The 23,205-nt window shown below is 40.3% G+C and overlaps 1 protein-coding gene across 2 annotated transcripts in view; it reads left to right on the top strand.

The window, feature by feature from the left end:
* The window catches only part of LOC311259594 (protein kinase C-binding protein NELL1-like), a 282,733-nt gene that overhangs the window by 238,557 nt on the left and 20,971 nt on the right, over positions 1-23,205 (top strand). For both annotated transcript variants that reach the window (XM_084356830.1, XM_084356829.1), the window contains 2 exons: positions 10,340-10,435; positions 21,978-22,118. In XM_084356830.1, coding sequence (XP_084212956.1) covers positions 10,340-10,435; positions 21,978-22,118 — 237 coding nt within the window. The remainder of the gene's footprint in view (positions 1-10,339; positions 10,436-21,977; positions 22,119-23,205) is intronic.

The following is a 23,205-nucleotide window of genomic DNA, read 5'->3' as shown; positions in this document are numbered from 1 at the left end:
TGTAGGTCGTTTGGTGAGGGAGGTCTTACGGTATAATCGTACGTGTTCTTTAGACTCTATCCTGATGCCACGCAAGCACAGGTGTTTTTTCAGATGGTACATTACTCCATCTCCATAGTTCATTAAAGCAACTTTTGTGGTAATAAATAGACAGTAGTCTAAAATACTTTGTTCTTTTTTTTTCTTCATTGAGGGATTAGTGTTTGGCTCTGGCTCACATATCTTGAAGCTGCTCCTTTCTTTGCTTGTACTTGTTTTAATCTTCCCTGATTAGTAAAGCGATATCATTTATTACCTCTATCATTAAAACCAGGTGCAAGTTTATGATATGCTTGTGTGTATCAATCTGATTACATAACCCACCAGATCATCATGCATGTGAAGCCAAGCAGGAGCCTAAGTTAGAGCATTGGTGGGTACTCTAAAGCAGCCTCTTACTTGTAGATATTTATAAAAAAAAAAAAAAAAATTAAAAATTGACTTTGGATGAAGATTATAGAACATGCTTTTAAGAGATCAGGCTAAGTCTCGAGACAGCGATCCTCTGATATTAAAGTGGCATTAAGCAGGTTGATCTGGTAATGGATGACACTATACACAAGAACATGTAGCTGTATTTTGCTGCCTAAAGTTTAATAACTAGGGGAAAAAAACAGCACTTTCAATGCTTTTAAGGTGAAAGTAGGAAGCGCAGAAGGCCATTTAAACATTGACAGCTGTTTCACATCTAGAAAACGTGGCACAGAAAAAAAATCTGGTTGTCAGTTCGCTCATGTTTTTCAGTCTCCCTGTCTAACATAAACTAATGGCACATCAGTGTTAGCTCCATCTTCTGCTGCCATCTGGTTATGGAGGCAACATTTCAAACACATACACTACTGATATTATGTAGGTGTAATGAGTTATGGTTACTGTAGATCACTGGCGGGTTTAGAATCCCTCCCACTTGCACTTTTTAATGAAAAACATTTTAAGTAACTCCATGTGCAACAGTCTGGATCAGCTAATGGTGGCCTTAAATAGGAGTAAAAACATATTTTCTGAGAATTATGAACATGTAATAATGTGTCACCGCAGATATTCCTGGAATTGCGTTGTAATTTACATTTCTACTCGGAAACCCTAATGGATCGAAATACTTGTCGCTCGCCCATCCTCCATCCTCGAGCAGTTTGAGATGTGGAGGAGGTTCGCTCCAGAGCGAGAAATCTCTGGGAGCACCTGGTTGAATTAATTGCCGTGTCAGCGGTATTGATCAACCACCCTTTCAACCCTCTGCAGATACACGATGGCAGTAAAAATCTGCCTTAATGCGTCTTTAATCCATGCCGACCGCCTGGCCCGAGTCCTTATTGTCTTGTAAGTGTGGTCATTATCTGTGATGTTCAGTAAATGCCCAACAGAGAGTACAGCCAAGGGTGAACTGCCTCCACTCTGATGCATAACAAAGTGAGGCATTTGTATGAGTAAATGGATTTGTGTTAATTCTTTCTCGGCTCAGTTTCTGGCCTGCTCAGCTCTTCCTCGCAGGCTGACGGTGGACTTCTACCTCTGCATTTAAGCCTGCTGTTGAGAATTCATTAGCAAAGGAACTATGCAGATATTATACAGATAACCTGCAGAGATTGAGTTTGTGGAGGAGAGAGGAAGAGGAAGGAGGAGTCCATTATCTAGATACCCCTCTGTTCCTCCGTCAGAACAACTGATGGTGTGTCCAGGAGCGCTCTGTGATGTGTTTTATTGTACGCCCTCTTCTTCTTCCTGATATCAGCATCTGTTGGAAGACATGCTTCGATTTAAAAGCTGCATTAATTGATTTCTGCTCACAACGGGGCTGGGAAATTGCAAAGCAAGCTGACAGAAACACAGCTCTGGCATATTATCACCTTTTAAAATCATTATGGCAAACTTTTTAGCAAACAGTCATTTATTTACACATCCAGCAGACACGGAGAACATTATCATTAATTTGTGTCTAACCTTGCCTGAGAACCAGACAAATTTGCAGAGCTATTGCCGATTCATCCCATTCACAGTTTTCCCTGAGACTTGGTTTGTTTTGGGCCAACCACAACTATGGGGCGGGTTTGATACGATGACTGACAGAGGAGTGTTCTGCAGGTCCGACCAGGCTCACAAAAATCAGGCTAAACTCTCAAACTAGGCAGTGTTGATCGAATATGAATCAAGATTCTGATACTGCATTGCCTACTCACCTCAGTGTTTTCAGAAACACCTTTTAGTGTAAGGCTGCCATTTTTTTCCATTTGTTGGAGGTCTGTCCTGTTGTATTTTGTGTTCATAATGCCCATTAAAAATCAATAATGGATTGAGAGGGACCAGACTTAAGGGCCATCCACACCAGGAACAATAACTATAACTTTAATACATCGTTTAATAAATCGTTCCAACTCATCGGATGGCAGAGTCCACACCACAATTTAATGACAATGACAGTGAAGAGCAAGGGTCTCTGAAGTTTGTTTTGAGGCGCTTTATATTGATGAGCAGGATAACTGATGTTGACTCAGCCGAAACTATGAATAAAATTTATTTTGAAAAGACGATTACTCTCCTAAAAGAGTGTTTGATTCTCCTAACTCCTCTCATCTTTGAAGAATATCGGAAAGCCATATCCTTCTGGGAGTTTTCTTTTTGTTTCTCTGCACAACATACAGCAGTAAAAGTTATCAATATTAATTTCCCTTAGCTAGGGCGGCTGTAGCTCAGTGGGTAGAGCAGGTGACCAGCAGCCAGAAGGTTGCTGGTTTGAACCCCGGCTCCCCTGGGTGGAACTGAGCTACGTGCCGAAGCATCCTTGCGCAAGATGCTGAACCCCTAAAACTGCTCCTGATGCGCAGTTGGCACCTTGCAAGCTGCAAGGCAGCCTCTGCCATTAGAGGGCCCTGGATGAACTGGCGTCTCATCCAGGGGTGCACCCTGGCCTTCGCCCGGTGAGAGCTGGATTTGGCCCCAGTAGCCCCGCAACCCCCCGAAAGGGGGGATAAAAGCGGCAACACCCCGCGACCCCAATAGGGAAATAGCGGAAAGAAAATGAGATGAGAGATGAGAATTTCCCTTAGCTGCCAACACAGATGGAGCGTGCATTTGCAGAACGTAATCGTTGATCAGTGTGGATGCTCACATCATAGTTATCACATTATAGTTTTTGTTTTCGTGATCACTCTCATTGTCAACAGCCCTTAATACTCATTTGTAAATTAGTCTGGTGATGCTAATGATGATGTCTGACTAACTGATGAAGTCCAAATAACTCTCCTTTACGCGCTAAATGTGGTCCCCAACTCCTGGGAACAATATCTGGCTCTTTAGCTACTATATGATTAACTCTCCTCACCAATTATAGTCTCTAACTTTGTATGTCAGCTGTTTGGTGATTGGCAGGTACTGTAGCGTACAGTGGGTCTGTCGGAGCTTGTTACTGGTGCTGCTGGGGTTGGTGAGAGTGGCTGACTGAAAAAAAAGATGCCAGCAGTACTTAAATATTATTGAGACATACAGCCATACAATCCAAACTGACTCTGACCTCTGTTCAGTCTGTCACTGTCTTTAGAACCAAATGTTATGGAGCGATATCAGAAATACTACCAAAAGTATAGGTTCATTTACTCTGTGTGTTTGTGTATTGATGGTGAAACCAGGGGCCTTGATTGATCGCTGTTGATTTACAGTTGACAGGAGATATGTGTAATATTATTGCCGTCTTGTGGTTGTTATTCTTAATTAAAGGCATGCAAAACAAACCAAAATTAGTATTGAAACATAATAATATAGGAGATTGCAGTCTCACACAAGTCTCCAAGATTGGTAGATCATATTGAGATGTTTTGAAACAGATCTGCTCTATGAGATGGGTGATTGAGATCCATTGAGACCATCAAAATGATTTTGGAGCTTTTATTCTGAGGTAAAAAATGTTTTTAAAAATTACATAATGTTGCTCTAAATAAAAAATACACTCTTCACTTGAAATAAGCTGAAAATGGCTCAAAAGCTGGATACTATTTCATCACTATGACCCTAGTCTGTGCCTCTACATTAGTGTTACCTCAAAGACTTTTCTTACCATCTGGATGAAAATATATTCCATCTGCTGCACCATCAAAAAGACTTTTAACCTGCTTCCCAGGTTCCTATCCAGCAACTGCATGGCTACCATCCTTGTTTGGATTAAGTAACAGAGAATTGAGTCAGAGCCAACTTTTGATTTCCCATGTTATTTTTGTCTTGAACTTTGGAAAAAGGTTCAAATCTTTATTTATCATACAGCAGACTGAATATTTTTTCATCCAGATGGTTGGTGGAGCCTTTGAGGATTCTGGGAATATCTTCAAACAGGGATGTCTCAGGTGTTCTATCTGTTATAGAGACGGATACCTATGACTGTAACGCCAATGGGATGCTATTATTACTGTATGAGAGGCACAAATTGGGGCTTTGAGTGACTATTTTCACTATACGAGTTTCATTTGTTTCAATGTTAGGGCCAAAATTAAAACTATTTTAAAATGCAGCTGCAAACTCTTGAGATTTGAACTTTAAATAAGAGATGATGATCATTAACAAGAGACAACGATGTCTTAATGGAGCATATCACTGCTGTGCTACCCTCATGGGACGCTAATTATTAGCTCAGTTCTATTCTACCATAGAATTACAAATCTCTTTATTTCTCTCTTTGTACTTACACGAATTTGTTGAATATCCACCGGCTTTCTCTGTGATACCCCTGCTCTTAATTCTGGGATGGATCCTTGGACACCCAACGACCGTGGATGCGGCTGTTAGCCATGGCACAGAGTGGAATGATTCCATTCTCACCACCCACTGGAAAGCAATCTAGGCCCATAATGGGAAACTCAAATAGCAAATCTGTGGTTATAAGCATGTCTCGAGAAGTCACGAGTCAGCAACAGGCTCAGTTGAGCCTGAGATAGTTTTGCTGGAGGTCACAGGGATGACAATGAAGGAGGGCTGTCTTCTCCTCGCAGCCCCAGCACAGACTATTTTTCGCTGTAGCGGGGGTCCTGGTAATGTAATGTGGAGGGGAGAAATTGGGAAAAAAAATGGGAATTATAAATAGGAGTTACTAAAAGGGACACAAAGAAGAGAGGAAGACATAGGAAGGTGAAGTGATGAGATGCTTTGTGTAAGTCAGAGGTGAGATTACAAAGTTTTGTGGAGGCTTGAGAAATTTCCAGCAACAATAGAGCATGATACGATCTGATGCATCAATGGTAAACACTGGGTTTTGGTGTGAGAAGAGGAAACATAGATCGATTTATATGACACAGAAGAAGGAACTAGACCATAATACAATGCAGCTGTACCTCTCATCTTTGTAAGGTTGTCTTCGAGGAAGTGAAATACCCCTTCTCCTCTGTAGTGGTATGGGATGTTCTCCGCTGTGGTTGTGGAACAGCAACATCACTTTCTTCTCAATCTTATTTTGTAAAGGACAGAAGAAATCCCCTCAGAGAGCTGATGCTGTACTAGATCCACCAAAGACCTAGAAAAGCGATTTTGAGGACACCAGTGCCTGTTGTAAATTGAATGACAGACTGTGAACACTATCTCAAACAGGTATAGATAAATGCACACCATAGCCTTACCATATCTGCAGACATTTGTGGCTGAAAACCACTGCAAACTGCAAGTAAAAGTTTTCAACATCGCTGAATTTCACTTGAAATTACAAAAAACAAATCATTTTGTCGCAGGGTGGGCCTCCAGGGCTAAAACATGAAGCCAATGCAAAAAAAAATGCAGATCCTCAAATGGCCACTTGAGGCAGCTTGAAAAGCAAGTCAATACCCTTAGACCCCAAATTAAAATGCCCAAATTTACAGCAGTAATAACCATGTTTACAGCATGGTAGAACACTTTTTGGCTCTATAACTAATTTTTCCTTACTACCGACAACTTGTTTAAATTTTGCAAAGGTTTCTTTATGTTTGGACTTTACTTTGGTTTGGGTTAAATTTTCTATTTCTTTATTGTCACAACATTGTGCTTATGCCCTGGTTAGGTTTAGGCACAAGAACCACTTGGTCATGGTTCGGAAAACATCAAGAGTTGGCTTAAAATATCTGCTTTGGTTGCCACGAAATCTGCTGGAAATGTCCCAAGGTCTCCTAAGGAACACCCGGTTCAGTCCCCACAAACACGGCTGTAGATGGCTCAACTTCCTGTGAAAAATAGTCCATTTTGGTTTTCACAAATACAGCCTGAAATTATCCCAAGTTATCCCTGAAAATATTAAGTGGTGTCATGCCTACAAATATTGAAACGCGTGAAACGCTGTGGTCCCTTATCACAAATATCCAGTGGTTCCACACTTACTGTACAAAAGCTGAAATATATTTTGAACAGCAGTCACTGGTTTGGCAGCCTCCTCGCCTGTAACTCCAGCACCATCCCCTCCACCTCCTGATGTGAAAGTCAGGTAATAGATATTTAATGTGAATGTGATATGGCAAGTTTTGTACGAATTATAAAAAAAAGGTATGTAGCCTATGACATGTACAAACTTATCTGTGGTTTGCAGAATTACTGCAAACATTATATCCTGCCGACCGGGCAAGTATGAGGTTTTTTTTTTATTTTATTGTTTTTTTATTCAAACAAATGGTAGTTAATGACAGTTGATGCTACAACTTGTGGTTCATTTCAGATAAAAATGTCTGCACATCAAGTTGAAGTGAAGTTGTGTTAATTTATATTACTCTAATTCAAAATAATATAAATAATACAATTAACTAAACATTGTAAATGATCAGTTTATCTGTGTAACAGTAGCTAAATGTGAGTTTTAATATGAGCTCATTTTAATCTGACTGGATTACGCAGCAGCAGTATTATAATGATGATAAAGCCGAGTTTCGGTAGAGAATTGTTGTATGCCAGTGGTCTAAATTATGTGTCTGGGATTTTTTTGATTTTTTTTGTCACTGGCAAGAGTACAATCCTGGAGGCCTCTGGAAACTGGGGGTTGTCTGTGGGCAAGAAAATCGTTGCCAGAAGCGTTTATTGAAAAATGCGAGTCTAAAAAAACATTCAACAAACCCACCCCCATCGAAGCCCCCTCATCTTTGGAAGTCATTAGTTCGATAGGCAGGCGGCATTATGCTGATGGTGGTGAAATGATAATTAGTGCTGGAGATAGATTGAGTCAATATAAGTGTAATTAATTTTCAAGTGTGAGCTTTATTAGTACAGAGGCAATCATGCTCCTAATGAGGGCCTGATAGAACTTCTTAAGTCGCGGAACCAGTCAAATTAATAGCTCTAATAGCTTCTGGCATGGGAATATGTTTTTATTTATTGCACTTGTGCATTCATTTGTATATTTAGCACTTTTTTTTCCAAACACCAGGGTGTTAAAAAATGTTTCTTTGGATTCATAAACCAAAGGGAGACAAGTTGGCGCACATACATTACACACTCACACACATGCACACACAGATATTACACTTAGTCACCCTATGTATGTGACCATAAATAGATTTTCAGCCCATTAAGGCTCATCTTTCAAATCATGTCATTAATTAAGCTTAGAAACACTCAAAGTAATTTCACTTTAATGAACTTGCTCAATTAAGTCTGCCCTCTTTTCGGTTTAATCCTCCTCAATTTAAGCACTGACTAACTACTCCTTCTCACTGTGTCTCTACACTCACTCGTCCTTTTGTTTTGTTGAGAACATTACTCTACAAGCTCTCCTCAACCTGCTCCTTCTCCTTTGTGGGTTTGTCTCGGCCACGTTGATGTATCACGTGTCATCCGGACAAATCCCAGTCATACGGACTGCCAGCCTGCTCCTAGCAAAATGTGATGGGATCGTTGTATACACGTTTGCACAGACGCAGTGATACAATTTGAAAGTAACTGTTAAGTAGGGAATTGAAATGTCGCCTCATGACTGATGCAGACACCTCTGTCAGCGATCAATAACAATATGCATCATCTAACCAAATTTAATCAGATCTGACTGGTGGTGGAGTCATTATGGCCTGTTAAAGTTAGACATTTGACCTGAGACTACATTATTACTCCTATTCAGCCAGGTTTGAGCTTTTTTATACGTTTAATGATTTTAGCTGTGCTTTTGAGGCCGTGACTCTATAAAATATGGACTGAGCTTCTGAGTCTGAAAATTGAAGCCAATGTTGATGTGCCTTAAAACTGCATTCTCAGCCAAAGAAAATGTATGTAAGCTTAGGAGAAAACAACCTTCGTTACTAGTGATTTATTACCTCAGTAAACAGTTTCCTAATGAGTTCATGGTCTAAGTTGTTAGTTTTAAGTCTTCTCTCATACAGCATGATGTTCATTTTGTAAATGTAAGCTTGATCTTAGCTTCTGCGTTGAATCTATGCCATACCTATGATGTGGCAACTGCGTAGGTGCCTGCCCTACAGCAAAAAGACAGTTGTTATACCAGATTCGAGGCTTCAAACCAATAGTCCACAAACCGATGGGTAATGTTCATCATACATTTTATAACAGCAACATTTTTTACCAGTTCAGTATTGCAGTATTTATTTTCACTAACACAAAACTAAATTTCACTGTGCCACCTTCTCATATGTCCGGGCACTTTCTGTAAGGAGGAGGTGTAAAGTAGGTGCAGACAGTCGAGTGTAGGAAGTGTATGACTTCAACTGCTAGCATTACATGTACATCAAGCATGAGCCCTGGTTTATTTAAGCATTGAAAGTGATCATTCTCTAACTTTAACCACAGTAAGTAGTTTCAAGGGCTTTAACTTGACCAGACTTTAACTTAAGTGGTGGCAGGTCAGGAACACTCATCAGCCATTTTTTTAACAGTCAGTTGGATCGTTTTGGGAAGCACAGTCGAATGATCAGTGTTGCATAAGGACTGTTTGTTGTTTGTGAGTGTCACGACCCTCTACACAACAACACAAACTAAACTCTCAAAGAGAAAATGTGAAATAGCAAAACCATGCATCCTAGGATTTCTTCACATTTATTTTTAAGTGTGACACAACAGGTGGTAAAGCAAGTCATGCTTTAGACTGAACCTTAAATCTGCTTCAGAGTTAAGCTACCTGCATGGCAGCTCCGCCACAATCACTGTTTGAACATGTGTGTGTCGGTGTGTGGGTGTGTGGGTGGGTGAATGCAAGGGTTTCTAAAGTACTTGCACCGTTCTCAGGATAAGTGTGCTGTATCAAAGGAGTCCACTTACCTTGGTGCCAAGCCTGAGTATCCACAGTTAAATCTGTTACATCATTGTCACAAGCACCGTGGAGCTTTTAGAAGACACACAATAAAAGAAACAATATTCAGCTCGGGTTCGCAGTGGAAGCATTGGATGACTGGTTATGTTTTATCTTTGTCTCTTATAGATAAAACAAACCTTGAGTGTTGTTTTTAGTTACCTAAAAGTTCAAAGTAAAAGAGTCAAAGCACAAGGATTTTAAACAGTCGCTTTTATCTGTCCAAGAACAAAATTTGCTCTCCTTTCGTCTCTCCACCACCAACAAATTTCTCTTTTTAGCTGCTGGTTGTTTCACTTTCTTTCACCAGCTGCTTGTAAACTTTGCTGTTTGGTGACAGACAGGCAGTGGTACTGTAGTGCACAGTGTGTATGTCATAGATCTCTGCTGAACAACTGCCTGCTGCTGCTGCTGCTGCTGCTGCTGCTGCTGCTGCTGCTGATGCTGGAAACAGATTTGGTGGGAGCGCTTAGTCTGAGCCATAAAATAAATGTGCTGTAAAATCAAAACAGTGAGCTAAATGAGGCTTTAAAAAGGTAAGAAGGTAGCACTGTTGACATTTTTACCCATCACTTTACTCTAAAATTAAAGCCACATGGAGAAGCTGTCCTCTATGATGACCACTTAAAAGACAAATTTCACATAGGACACTTTCAATAAAGCAAAATGAATTTGAAGGGGACGGGTGTATGAGGAGATATCGGTAATAACACTAAAACTGTAGTGATTTTTTTTTGCCTCTTTTAGGTACACAAAATTGACATTTCAGATCTTGTGAAGATATTTTATCAGGTTGCTCCGCGGCACTCCCCCTCCTGACTACACACGCATTCAAACATAAAAACATCATTTATAAACCCATGTGGATGACAAACGTGTCAGTGTTTCCTCCCAGAACTGCTGTACCGCTTTTAAAAGTGTAGTCAGGGGAACCACTTTGCACATTGTAATGTCTTCATGAAACCTTAAACTGCAGGAGTTCAAAGGCATTTTTTTTTTTGTGCTGCGGCTGTGATATCGAGGATATGAAGGCAAACCGAACTGATACATCTCTTTTTCTCTTTCTCTTTCTAGCCTTCTGTGAGGAGGGATGCAGGAGCGGAGGGACCTGTGTGTCTCCCAACACGTGTGTCTGTCCCTCAGGATTCACAGGACGCCGCTGTGAGACAGGTAAGACCTGAGGACCCCCCCCGACCCCTCACCTGTCAGGCTTGTTCAGCTGTCCCTCCTAATTAAAGCTCAGCTTGAGCGTCACGTTGTTTTTTATCGAGTGTCAGAAGTGACATCAGTGGGAATGGTCATTAGGTCGGTCTCTGAGGGATCAGCAGCAATCCCTTGAATGTCTCTCTCGCTTTCCCTCTGAAAGAGAGAGACACACACACATGCACTATTTCTAAATCCCTGTGTTTGAATTTGGCCAGTGCAGAGATTTAGGATCCCAAGAGAGCTGTCAAAAAAGGACAGCTAATTCTTCTCCACTCACCTCCTCCATTTTCCTTCCTCTCCCCCTTCCTTTCTTCCTCACTTCCATGCACCATCCCAATCCCTTCCTCTCCTTTCTGAATTTTTCTCTTTTCACATCCTCCCTTTTCCCTCCCGTCCTTGCTTTGCTCTTACATCCTCCTCCCTTCCGCCTTCCTGCGTCTCCTCTGTTCTCCTCTTTTCCCTCCTCTTTCCTTACTATTATTTTCCTGCTTCCTCCTCCCATCTATCGTTTTTGATCTTGCGATTATTTCAACCTCTCCTCTCCTCTCCTCTCCTCTCCTCTCCTCTCCTCTCCTCTCCTCTCCTCTGTTTTCTTTTCCATTTTCTCCTCCTTTCCTTTCTTCCTCCTTTTTCTTTTCTTTCTTTTCCTCCTATACCTCTTTTGTCTTGTCTCCTCACTATTATCCTCTCATTATTTTTCCTCTCATCTCCTCTCATCTGTTATTACACTTTCTGTCACTGCCGTCTCATTATGCCACCATAGAGCACCACAGGTCAGCTATTCACACCACGTTGCCATGGTTTCCCTTTAGATACTTACATATCATTGATTCCACGATATCAATGGAATCTGGGTTTTTTTTAATAACTGCCCTTGACATCGGATTACCTAAATACTGAATGTTTTTTTTATTGTCACATTCAGTGCACAGTATTTCTAACAGCAGTGAAACATAGTGCTGTCTGACATGATATTTTTCTACTTACAGCCCGATTGAGTTTTCTTATGCGTCTGGATCTAAATCAAAATTGAAAAATGTCCTTTATTGAACCAGAGACAACCTTCACTCCCTCTGATGTATAATTTCAGAGCTCTGTGTGTTGGAGTGTGTACATGTCTGCATATGTGTGTGTCTAAGCTTTGAGAAGCAATCAGCATGTAGCACATTTTATGCAGGCTGACAATCACCTGAGGACTAATTAACCTCCCAATAAACACAGTCAAATATCTATAAATGAATTAGCGTGGCAAACTAATTCCTCAGAGTTATTATCTGAAAATGAAATGGTATGTGTGAATGTAATATTTCGCTGATGCAACCTGGCACATACTTTACATTTGTGTCTGTAAATTGAATTTCGATGGCTTGCAAAGTGCAGGATTGGTTCGGAAAAAAATGACTGTGTTGCATCTGCAGAATGATTCTGTTGCTTCTCTTTGAACCACCGTGGAGGGGGTGAGGGGAGGGGAAAGATTATGCAAAGAAGAAAATAGAGTGTTGAAGTGAGGACCAGATGAGGAGCAAAATATGGACTAACACATCATCCCAGTAATGAGGCTCCTCCTGTGGCCCTCTGGCTGCTGCCCGAGGCTGCTACAGATGAGATGCAGTGCAAAATCCCTCTGTTCCTCTATGTCGAACTCTGCGCTGGTCTCTGGATGTCAAACTGTTTTTCTCTCTTCTCCTTTTTCTATAATGTACATGTATACCGCACGCTGTACAGCTGAGCCCCTAATGACTCTGTAGTTTACTATAACAAATGTTTAGATTTTAAAGTTTGCTACAAGGGAGGAAGTGATAACAACCCAACTGCCAGAATAAATGCTCGTAAAGTGCATTTCTGCAAACCACAAAACTTTACATTTCTTTATATTGCAACTTTATGTTTCTTCAGGTTGACTTTTCTTTTGTATGTTGTGATAATGCTGTGCTTATGATCTGGTTAGGTTTCATGTAATGTGAATGTGATATGGCACGTTTCGTAGCAATATTAATATGGCACATAGGCCTATGACACATACAAATGTGAACATATCTGTGGTTTGCAGAATTGTCAAATGCCAACATTTTATCCCAGCAACTGGGCTGGATATGAGCAAAATATGTACTAAACCATATGACGGATGAACAAAATCCTGAACATTTTGGCAGATCAAATCTGTGTTTCAAACTAGAAATTGGTCTTTTAAAAAAAAATATAGTAGTTGACATACTTTTCGTTAAATGCATGCATCATACTAATGTTGTATACATTCTCAGCAAATACCAGTGTAATAAAGTAAGTTATTCATAGCTGTGTTATAGAAGCAAACTACTTTCCCCTGAAGAGTTGCCATAGGCAACTTGTACAAGCTGCACAGAAGGTTCTTTACCTTCATGCACGACATGGTCTCTCTCTCTGTGTTTCACTCTCATCCTGCCCCTACATCTGTCAAACTCTCGTACTATTTGTCTGTATGTCTGTCATGTACATCTGTCTCCATCTTCTGTCATCGCTTCCATCTCCATCTCCCTCTCTGCTGCATTTCCCTCCTGTGAAATAAAACACATCACTGCTCCACTGACTCCTCTCCTCTGTGGTGTATACTGTGGCTCAATGGGAGGTTAAGAGCGTCTAAATATAAAGCCAGTGGGAACAGAGTCGAACTTTTGACTGATCTCTTCATCTTCTCCCACGTTGATCCTTGGGGTTGCCTGTCTTTCTCCAGTGGGTTCATATAGCTGCCACTGATCCACTGTTGGATCCTTGAGATTTATTTTCTGAAATGCAGTGATCCAAAGGATCAAAATCTGAATTAATGACCTAACAGTGAACTCTCAGTTCGTACATTGTGTCTTCCGTAATACTTTTCTCAAACAGCTAATGTACTGTATGAACCATAATGTACTGCAGTATGTGTGTATGTGATAGGATTAGTAAAGACACAACTGATTTTTTTCAAGTCTACCTATGTTGAAAATGTTCCTAGTTGCTGTCATCATTCCTCCTGTCATTACTGACCAGAGAAGCAAGAACGTCGCTTTGTGTTGAAAAGCGGTGGGGATATAGGGGCTCAGATAGAAAAACATTTTTTAAATGGTCTTCAACATATGTCATTTTAAACAATGGTGGTACTGGTATGAGGTCAGAGTAGAAAATAACAACATGTTGCATCAATAGGGCATAGTCTCAGAGTTGGTATTAGGAAAACACTCAACATACTCAACTCAACGTGCCCTGTGAACTCATTCTGTTTCCTGTCATCTCTCTGAAGCTGTCCTATCAATAAAGGCCAAAAAATAAAAATAATATACTTCAAAAAAAAGAAAAAGTGATGGGGACATGTCCATAAGCGTCCAGTGTAAATGACACCTGTGACATGAAGTCATCTCCTCCCAGTGTGACTCCATTGGAAGACATGGAGTACAGTTTTAGTTAGACAAATCCAGTGGATAACTTCCAAATTTTTTGACAATTTTCTTGGACCTGAATTTCCGTCATGAAATCAGCATCAACTTAACTTTAGACGGCACTGAACAAGATTTTAATTCGCTATGTTTTTCAATGAGTCTTACTAGCTTGTTGATCACCTCAGGGCCAGAAGGATGATTACAGCAATCAAAAACTCTTTTGACTTCAAACTTAGTAGGAATGTAATGCTTGTATTAAGGGGTGCACAATGCTTAACCTATTTTTAAAAACCTAGCTATCCTGGCATTATATCCATTCTCAGCTCAATGAAATGCTTCAAGCATGAAAAGCATCTACAGAATGTGTTGACTTCTTTTTTGTTCTCACTTTCATTCATTTACAGCACTTAAGCCTTTAATATATTGACATTAGCTAGTTTCATCATGTTAAAGGAATATTTCAAACAGTGCTACACTGTGGCTCTTGTTCGGCTATACACATAATTCTTCTTAGCAGGATGTTAGTTGTTAGTTTTGGTCTTTTCATGAGATTAGCTGAAAACAGCTTAAACATGCACAGACTTGGTGATTTGGAGGTCAAAAGTTGTTCAGGCATCTAAGTTAAAACTGGCATAAAAATGTTTGAAAAGTGGACATCCAGGTGACATAAAACTGTTCTCTCAATATGGATTATATTTGGACATGTAAATAGGTTCTGCTTGAACACTGAAATATAGTTGTTTTAATGCTCTTTAAACAACTTGGATGTCTAAATAACTAAATCACTGAATATATGTTATGCTTACAGTGTCAACCTTTAAAAACCTACACAAACCTTATCTTCGTCCTGCTCTTAGATCCTGTATCATGCCAATAAGTTACTGTAGCAAGCACACACTCTTAGGTGCAATTATCAGAGGTGAATAAACATTAGTGAAGATGTCTAACGGCCCTGCATGTGTTTGTTGGTGCTCGGCTGTTCTGTGGTCACTTAAACTGCTCTTTTAATCTCGCAGGTTGTTAATTTTCTGCACATTAACTGGTCACAGACTATCAGGTAGCAACAAACACAACCCCTGGTTGTTGTTTCAGTCTGAGGGCACATTAATGTAAATGCCCCATGTGACATCTTCCTTGATGTTGTTTTCACTAGGTTAGTAGAGTGTAATTATGTAAAGCTGAGCAGGCCAGAGCATTGTCCTGAGAGCTGGGGGGATCATTTTAACTATGTGTGCTTTAATTTTCATTCCCTCAGTGTGCTAAAACTCACAGCTCCTCACAGTATAGACTGTCATAAAGTCTTCAAGTATGCCTGTTGGGAAAATCCACCGACGGGGCGGAAGTGAACCCCTGCAGAAAGTACTAAGTGCTCTCGTTTGCGTTGTAATGGAAGGAAACAAAGGGAAATGTGAAAGGCTGTCTGCTGGCTGCTTTCCTTCTTGTAGCTGTAACAAAGATTGATGGAGTGTATGTGAGTGTGTGTACTCATATTGCATAGCATATTGTACTTTATACCACAGGAAGGTCACCTGTCCACTTCAGTGCCAAGAGAACAGAGGGCTGTTCACACACACACACTTGTCTATGCACACCCGCTAACAAATACCTTTATAAGACTATTGAGCTGCAGGAATTATTGTCTGTGTGTGAATGAAATGAGCTTTTATTACATCTAAAAAAAAAAAAAAAGGTCCTACGAGGTGGATGATGAATGGGGTTTTAAATAACATGTTCTCTCCATAAAAACGAGATTTAGAGGCCTGGTGGAATTTGGTATTTATGCGCTTACAATTGGTGCAGTGGATTATCGCAGATCTCAGATCAGTCATATACTCTTTTCAGTCAGGTGTTCAGTTTCACCTCCTCATTCTTGGTGGATCCATCGTAACAAATGTGCACTGAGCTGACAAGCATTGTTCAAAACTACAGAAACTTGTTTGAATTTCTAGACAGGGTCCAAAGATGTCAAATATTTGGGGCACGGTTCCGGCAAAATATGTTCGAAGGTACTTACGTGTAATGTCTCAGTTTGATGCAATGACTTAGTCATGAGTAATATACATATATAATGAAATATAATGAGTATTAAAGCTGCAAGCAGTCCGATTACAACAATCTAAAGAGGTAGGGAACAATTAATACTTTAAAATAAGAAATTAAGGAAATCTTTATAGATAATGCAGCCAAAATGCAGTAATTATATATTTGGTCATAACTAGACCATACCAGAATCTGACTATTTCACACCTTACCATAAAGATTGTTACTATAGATTGTGTTAGTGTGTTTTGATGTACATCTTAGTCACTGACTTGTGTCATACCGCATAATATGAGCTGCTAAATTTTTAAAAAATCAAGCCTAAGAAGTTGACATCATGCACCAGAGAATGTTTGACAGCACTGACTGTTGTTGGCACACAAACAAAACAAAAAAACATAGTGTGATGTACAGGTGCATTCATAAGACAGTGACGGCAGTGACAGTTTGTATCATGTTGTTATTGTTCTCTTTGCTCTCTCCTCCCTCCAACACTTTGATAATGAAACAGTTCTGTTCCACATAACACTTCTAAATATGGACGGTAATGAGTTTATTGCAGTTAATGAAAAACAAAATGTACACAATAGGCAAGCGTGTGTATGAGTGTGTGTGTTTGTGTATGTGGGGGTGTAGAACAGTGAGATAATTAAAGGTCTGTGAGCTCTAATGAGTAAAGTGCGAAAGATGATAAAAAAAAAATAGGTGGGATGCAGGTGGAAAGGTGTTTTATCTTCAAACTAGACCGTATTTTAATTCTTTAATGGATGCAAATATCGCCGAGGTCACATGAGAGGGTGATTCAGTGCAGTTCACGTTGTGTTCGCTCTCTACTGCCCTGCATTTGAGTCAAAATGAAACAAAACATGTTTATTAACCAATGTTGTCTTTAAACTTTCCATCCAATGCAGATGAACGGTGTAAAAATTGTAGCTGTTTTTTCACACAGTTCCCCAATTTCAGGGGACCAACATTCAGGTTACAGCAAGAGAAACTTAAATGAAGTCATAATATTTAAAAATGTATTGCAGATTCTTGACATCTGAAGTCATTTGGTATCTTCCTCAGTTAAGCTCTTCTATACTAAAGCCCTGTACTCCCTGCCTCCTTCAGAGCTCAGTCACATCAGTGTTATTAAAAGTGAAGTTTTAGGAAAAAATAGAATAGCGATCAGAGGACAAACCCTGCAAACCATTTTGGACAGTGCTGACCTTTTAAAGAACAGAGAGAACCAGAGAGTCTGCAGTGGAGGAAGCCATGACATTAGCTGTCACATCATTCAAGTTAATAAATAAGAAGCAGCACCAAGCTTTCCTCTCCAAGCCTACCTTTTCATGAACCAAACTATCGGGAATCAATAGCCACTATACGACCTTACAAATTTCCAGTAAAGTCTGTTTTGCACGGATGTGAATTTATTTATTCAGCAAGTTAAACAAACCTGGTTGCCTTCTCTGTATGTTCAGTGTTCCACTGCCTGGATGTGAAATACACTGATCCTCCATGTTTCATCCAACATCGATTTTAATGTCTTCACACATGCTTGAAGCCAGTTTAATTTTAAATTCAGCGTTTGAAATTTGATGCTTTGGGGTGCAGAGACAAAACAGTGAAAAACATGTCATTGTCCTCTGTTTCATCTAATTGAAGTAGTAAAATATAGAGAAAAAGCCATGAAATAGTGAAAAGCAGTGAAATAAATATTGAAAATCAGAATTTTTACTGACAAGAAAATGAGTATTCCTCTCAGAAGATGAAAGAAGAATTGCAGGACCTCTTATACCTAAGTTGGTAGCAGGGAAAATCTCTTTGAATGAGTCACTTTTAAATTATGGGCCGATCTGTTGGAGAGCAGAGCGGCGCGATCGTTAATAGGAGTGCTGGCAGCACTGGCGAATGTTGTTTATGTGCTGTGGATGTTCAAACTGGGCAATATCTACTGGGCTTTTCTTCTTTACAAAGTTCCCTCCACAATTAACATGTTTATCTGTTTATGCAAAACAGGGAAGCGTAAGGCGTGTCATTCCTTAGTGAGGGTCTCACAACATATGTGTATACAGTGTGTAAATCAGCAAATTAAAAATGAATGTATGAATAACATATCTTGCCTCATTTTAATTAAATCATCATGCAGTGGTCCTAATTTGCTCTAAACGTTGCGCATGATTTGCAAGTGTGGCAACAACTAATTTGAATCGTTATCGTGACAGCGAGATCTGCAGCAGATATGCACTGTGGGTTAATTAGTCAGACTGTATGCTGTTTAAAGTGATACGTGTTCTGCCCATGTTGTGTATTGGAGCTGCCGGCAGCTCTTGACCTTCTTTGTGCGGTGACCGACGGCTGCTGTGTTCTTTCGCTAGGGTTAAATAAATAAAGACACTCAGCTCATCTCACACAACCCCGACAGCTTTGCAGTCATGAACTGTTAAATGAATATGATATGACAAAGATTATATGATTATCATAAAATTCAGTATATTGCGATTCTTATTTCAAGATGCTGTACACGTTTTTCATCTCTGCCTACCTCTGTGAGCCAATTCACTTCATTGGTATTTGAATTTGAAGTGAAAATGAAACAGCCACAAAGTGCAGTCTACACATTTTCTGATCTGGTCACACCCATGCCATCCTTTTTTCCCCTGCTGCTATATGTAGATTTTTATTTATTTTTTTGGCTGAACTGCAGCAATATAGAAATATAAAAGTCTGTCTAGACTGAGTGAGTGATAAAGTTGCACCATTGTTTGGTCGAGTGTTGGAATTTCCCCATTCACAAATTGCTCCTTCAATCCTCATTACCTCCTGAGTAGGCCGTCTACAGGAAGGCATATAAAGGCCTTGATTATGTCCTCATGAAGCCTTTGCTTTATATCAAACTGCAGACAGTCTTCAATTATGTCCTCAGGGGCTTTTACAGCGGTTCCACTCATTCGCTGCCTCTCAGGTCAGATCTATAACTAGATATCCTGCTGGTCTTACTATCTTACACCTCAACATATGTGTGGAATGTGTTGTTCTTGTCCGTGCATTTACAACATGTTTTGCTAAAAAATATTACTGGGACCACATAAGAAAGCTGCAGGTGAACATTTAATATCTGATACAATTTGGCCAGGCTTCAAACTAATCTTGTTTCCTTTGTTTTCCCCAAAGGCCATGGAGGACTTTTAATTTAATTACCATATTTTAATGTTATATGTCATCATCTTGGCTTGTACCTCAGAAATAAAAATCCTAAAAATTAAGATATGTTTATAAAAAAAAGAATCACTGATAAACAGCTGCTGTCAAACCTGAAGCCGTACCACCCTTGTTTGGTCATGGGTTTCATTGAACACAACTGTTTGTGAGAGAGAAGCCAGTGAGGGATTGCGTGTCTGTCGCTGGGGAGGGCACCTGCACAGAGAGTCTAATGGGATCTGTGTGGAAAGCACTGAATTAAAGGTCAAGCGGCATGGTTGCAAATGGAAACCAATTGAACACCCCTCGCCTCACCTGCTTAAAACATGAAAAACGTGAAAGGCCTTCTCTAGATAGAGCAAGTGCTCAGTTTTTCTGTGGTAATGTAGAAACATGGCAGTTCAAAATGGCTTACTCTGTTCCCTCTAGAGATATAAAAGGCTCGTTCTAAGGTAACGAAAACACAATTGTTTTTAGTCTCACGCAAGGTGCATATACACTAATGAAAACATTGTTAGTTTCTGCCCTTAAATCCCTCACTCCTACTATAAGTGCATGTGTCTCCAGTAGAGATATAAAAACATCAACTCATCAGGATTCATGTCGACTTGAGAGCTGATTTGAAAATGTAATTCCCTGAATAGTGTTGTTGCCTTAGTGTAATGTATGTCATTGAATCTGCATCAATTTAACAAATTGAAAGTATAACAGTAAATCTTTTCCAAACTGAATCAGGGTCAGTACTTGAAGCTTAATGATTCACTGAGTCTACGCAGTAGAAATCTGATAAAATTGATGACACTTTCAGGTTGCGATATATAACCAGCCTAAACATGTAGACATATTCCCTTTCATGTGCAGGCCCAGCACTGCTCTTTTGTTAAAGGGTTAGCTGCTCTCAGCCACCAGTCACCTCTAATCTTGGTATGTTTCACTGGGATGTCAGAGAAGGAATCTTTTGGTGTAGCTCTGACCGGATCTCTGACCTGAGAGGCTGACAGAGGGCAGCCCTCCCGGCAGCTGTCACGTCTTATTACCTCCAGCACACCAGGCTAACCACACACACATTGCTAAACGGCTAACCCTGGGACTCTCTTTTATCTGCTTAGAGATAAACGTGTGCCTGTGTGTGTGTGTAAATATGTGTGTGTGTTCTGAAGGCAGGGTCAAAAGTATAAACTGTGACTTTCACAACAGGGCAAGAGCTCCATGTTCATAGATTATAGATCAGAAGCCAGTTTGGTTATCTTATTTTTACTAAAGGAGAAGCTGCTGCTGTGTGTTGGAAGCTAGAAATACAATTTGTGGTGGAAATAACTCAGCTTAAATGGAGATCACAATCAAATAAGTCACACAACTCTTCAAGTGTAGTCCACCATTTAGTCACACATGACTATACAAATTATGTAAATCACAGTGAAAACTACGTATACAACACAACATTAGAATCACCTTTCTGAGAACCTCAAACCATTTTTCCTCTCTTACACTCTTGGGAAGATCGGATAGCTGTCTGGTATCGTGAAAAGTCAAGTGTAAATGCAAACAAGAAATGAGACAGACAGATATTCGATCGAGAGACACAGTCTACTGTGATGTTGAACATGTGCACCTGTCTCTCCGAGCTGCTTGAAAAGAATTTACTCCATCCAAATGGATCTACAGGCTCTCCATGTGATATGTTTACATTTACACTGGCCTGGATAAAAGGCCAAACTATACTTATGAAGAATACATGATGAGACTGACATGGATATTGTCATTAACCTGCAGGTCTAAGAAAAAGCAAACATGAGTTTTGTTTTATGAAGCGTCATACAGCCACATTAAACCAGATTTTGTAAGAAATCTGCAGCTTTTGAAACTCTGAAATTACAGTGCCTAAATCTCCACTTCTTTTGTAAGCATAATAATAATAATAATAATAATAATAATAAGTGCACAGATTTTAACCACTTACAGTCGTGTAGTGTAAGAACAAGTTAGAGCCTTGTCAAAGACGCATTTAATTAAAATCCACTTCCATTTTAAGATACTTTTCCAGACAACAGCAAAAACATTGTGTGGGTTCTCATGTTTTAACTGAATCCGACAGCCTACATAGATACTCCATGAAGTGAAGACGCTACAACCCTTACTTGCTCATAAAACCGCTCCCATTACATAATGAGGAAAATGCCTGCAAGTCAAGCTGCAAGCTACTACGCTTCTTCTTGTTGATTTGCTTGAGGTGTGGCGTTCTGCCCATTCAGCTACAATATGAGACAATAACAGACCTGACAGTTAACAAGCAGTCTGTCCGTACCTTTCCGTGTTCGCTATGGTTTCACATTTAAGCGATTCAAGGTGTGACTGAAGGTCACTCTTTAACCAAAAGGGTGTGTGCGCAGGTCGGGTCTTGCAGCCAGAAGCGAGAGAGCTGCAGATGAGGAACAGAGCTCACACCATACATAATGGATGAGAGAGATTTACTCTCCCGAGAAGGAGCGTGGACCCAACGCCTCTGGGCTAGGCATGTGTATGCACGCCGCATGCCAGAGACAAAGCAAAATGAGTAGGCACGGCAGAATGAGTGAGGTGAAGAAATAGAGAAGTGCAAAAAGGGAAACAAGTCTGCTGCTAAATGGTGTGATTTCTGAAAGACTTTGATCCCCGCTGTGGCAGACAGGCTGCAGAGATTCTGGCTGTGTAATGTGGGCAGCCGCTGACCCAGCTTTGCTGTTGTGGTGGCGGTTTGTTCTGATTGGATCAACCTCCGCTGTTGCAACTAGCACAGATCAAAGAACAGGCAAAAAGACACAAATGAGCTGAAGTTTCAGGTTGATGTTTGTTGCCAGGACAATGATTTAAACCGATGCTGATGCTACAGTGTGTGTTTGTGTCCTCAGACATCGACGAGTGTGCAGAGGGTCTGATTGAGTGCCACAACCACTCCCGCTGTGTCAACCTGCCGGGCTGGTACCACTGTGAATGCAGAAGTGGTTTCCATGACAATGGGTCCTACTTGCTTGATGGGAGCTCCTGCATCGGTGAGCATACATTAAAATGAAAACATCCTAATCACAGCTTGAAATACCAGCTCCTCAACCGCCTGCATGTACCGCCTACTTACTATATTCCCTCAGAATACTGTCACCACACGGCTTCCTCTCTCTAGTCCCTTTGATCTCTGGTCTCCTACATGATCACTTGATTGCCGTCCTTTGTCTCATTTATTCTCTTTGAAAATCTAGCATGTAGACATAAGCACTTGCTGTGATGTTATGAGTATATACACGCATGTGTGTGTTTGCGCTAACATGCTATCCAGTGGGCTTACAAGGAGGCTAATCAGACATTTTCTGACCTTAACAGCCCCGAGGTCTGAGATCATGCAGTGTGAAACCCACGCACAGACGCAACCCTTAACAAGATATTTATGAGGAACACACGTCAGCCTCGTGCTGCTGTTAGATGTTTTTGCCATGTGCTCAGCCCACAAAGCCAGAGCGAGGCAGACGTAAATAGAGAAACATCAGGCTTTTGTGCTTCCTGTGGCAAAGATGCAGAGAACAAGAAATTACAATGAAAGTCCCAACTGTACAATCAATTATTAACCAGCCTACATCTCCTCTGTTTAGACCAAAAACCACACATTCACGGTGCAAGCAACTGGCTTAATAATTTGCAATTTACACCATTTGTTGGAACAGTTTGTTATACTGTACCTCCTATGTCATGTTAAAATTGTGTTGATTCATAATACAGTAGCTTGCAAGCCAGCACCGATTATAGAGCTAAAATTAATAAAAGGAGCCAAAAAATCAAGACAATTTCAACAGATTACAATGTAGAGCTGTAATCAACTTCATGCATCTCTTACCAAGTGAAACCTTTATAATAGTTTGATTGGCCTATTTGATCTGATTTCAGAAACGTGTTAACCTTGGCAGTAGGTGATTTGAGGGTTGATGAGGGGACATGTGATCCTCCTTGTTAACCTGCCATCCTTTCTCTCTATCCTCTAGTGGCAGAGAGAGTGCAGGGTCAGGGGGGGTTGTTAAGTTGAACATGTTCATCTCGCCTGCCGAACTCACTGATCTTTTATCTGACTGAGGTCCGTGCAGGTTAGCATCT

This window comes from Pagrus pagrus, assembly GCF_965226575.1.
Source record: "Pagrus pagrus genome assembly, chromosome: 1".
Lineage (NCBI taxonomy): Eukaryota > Metazoa > Chordata > Actinopteri > Spariformes > Sparidae > Pagrus > Pagrus pagrus.
This window is presented reverse-complemented; position numbering and strand designations above follow the sequence as displayed.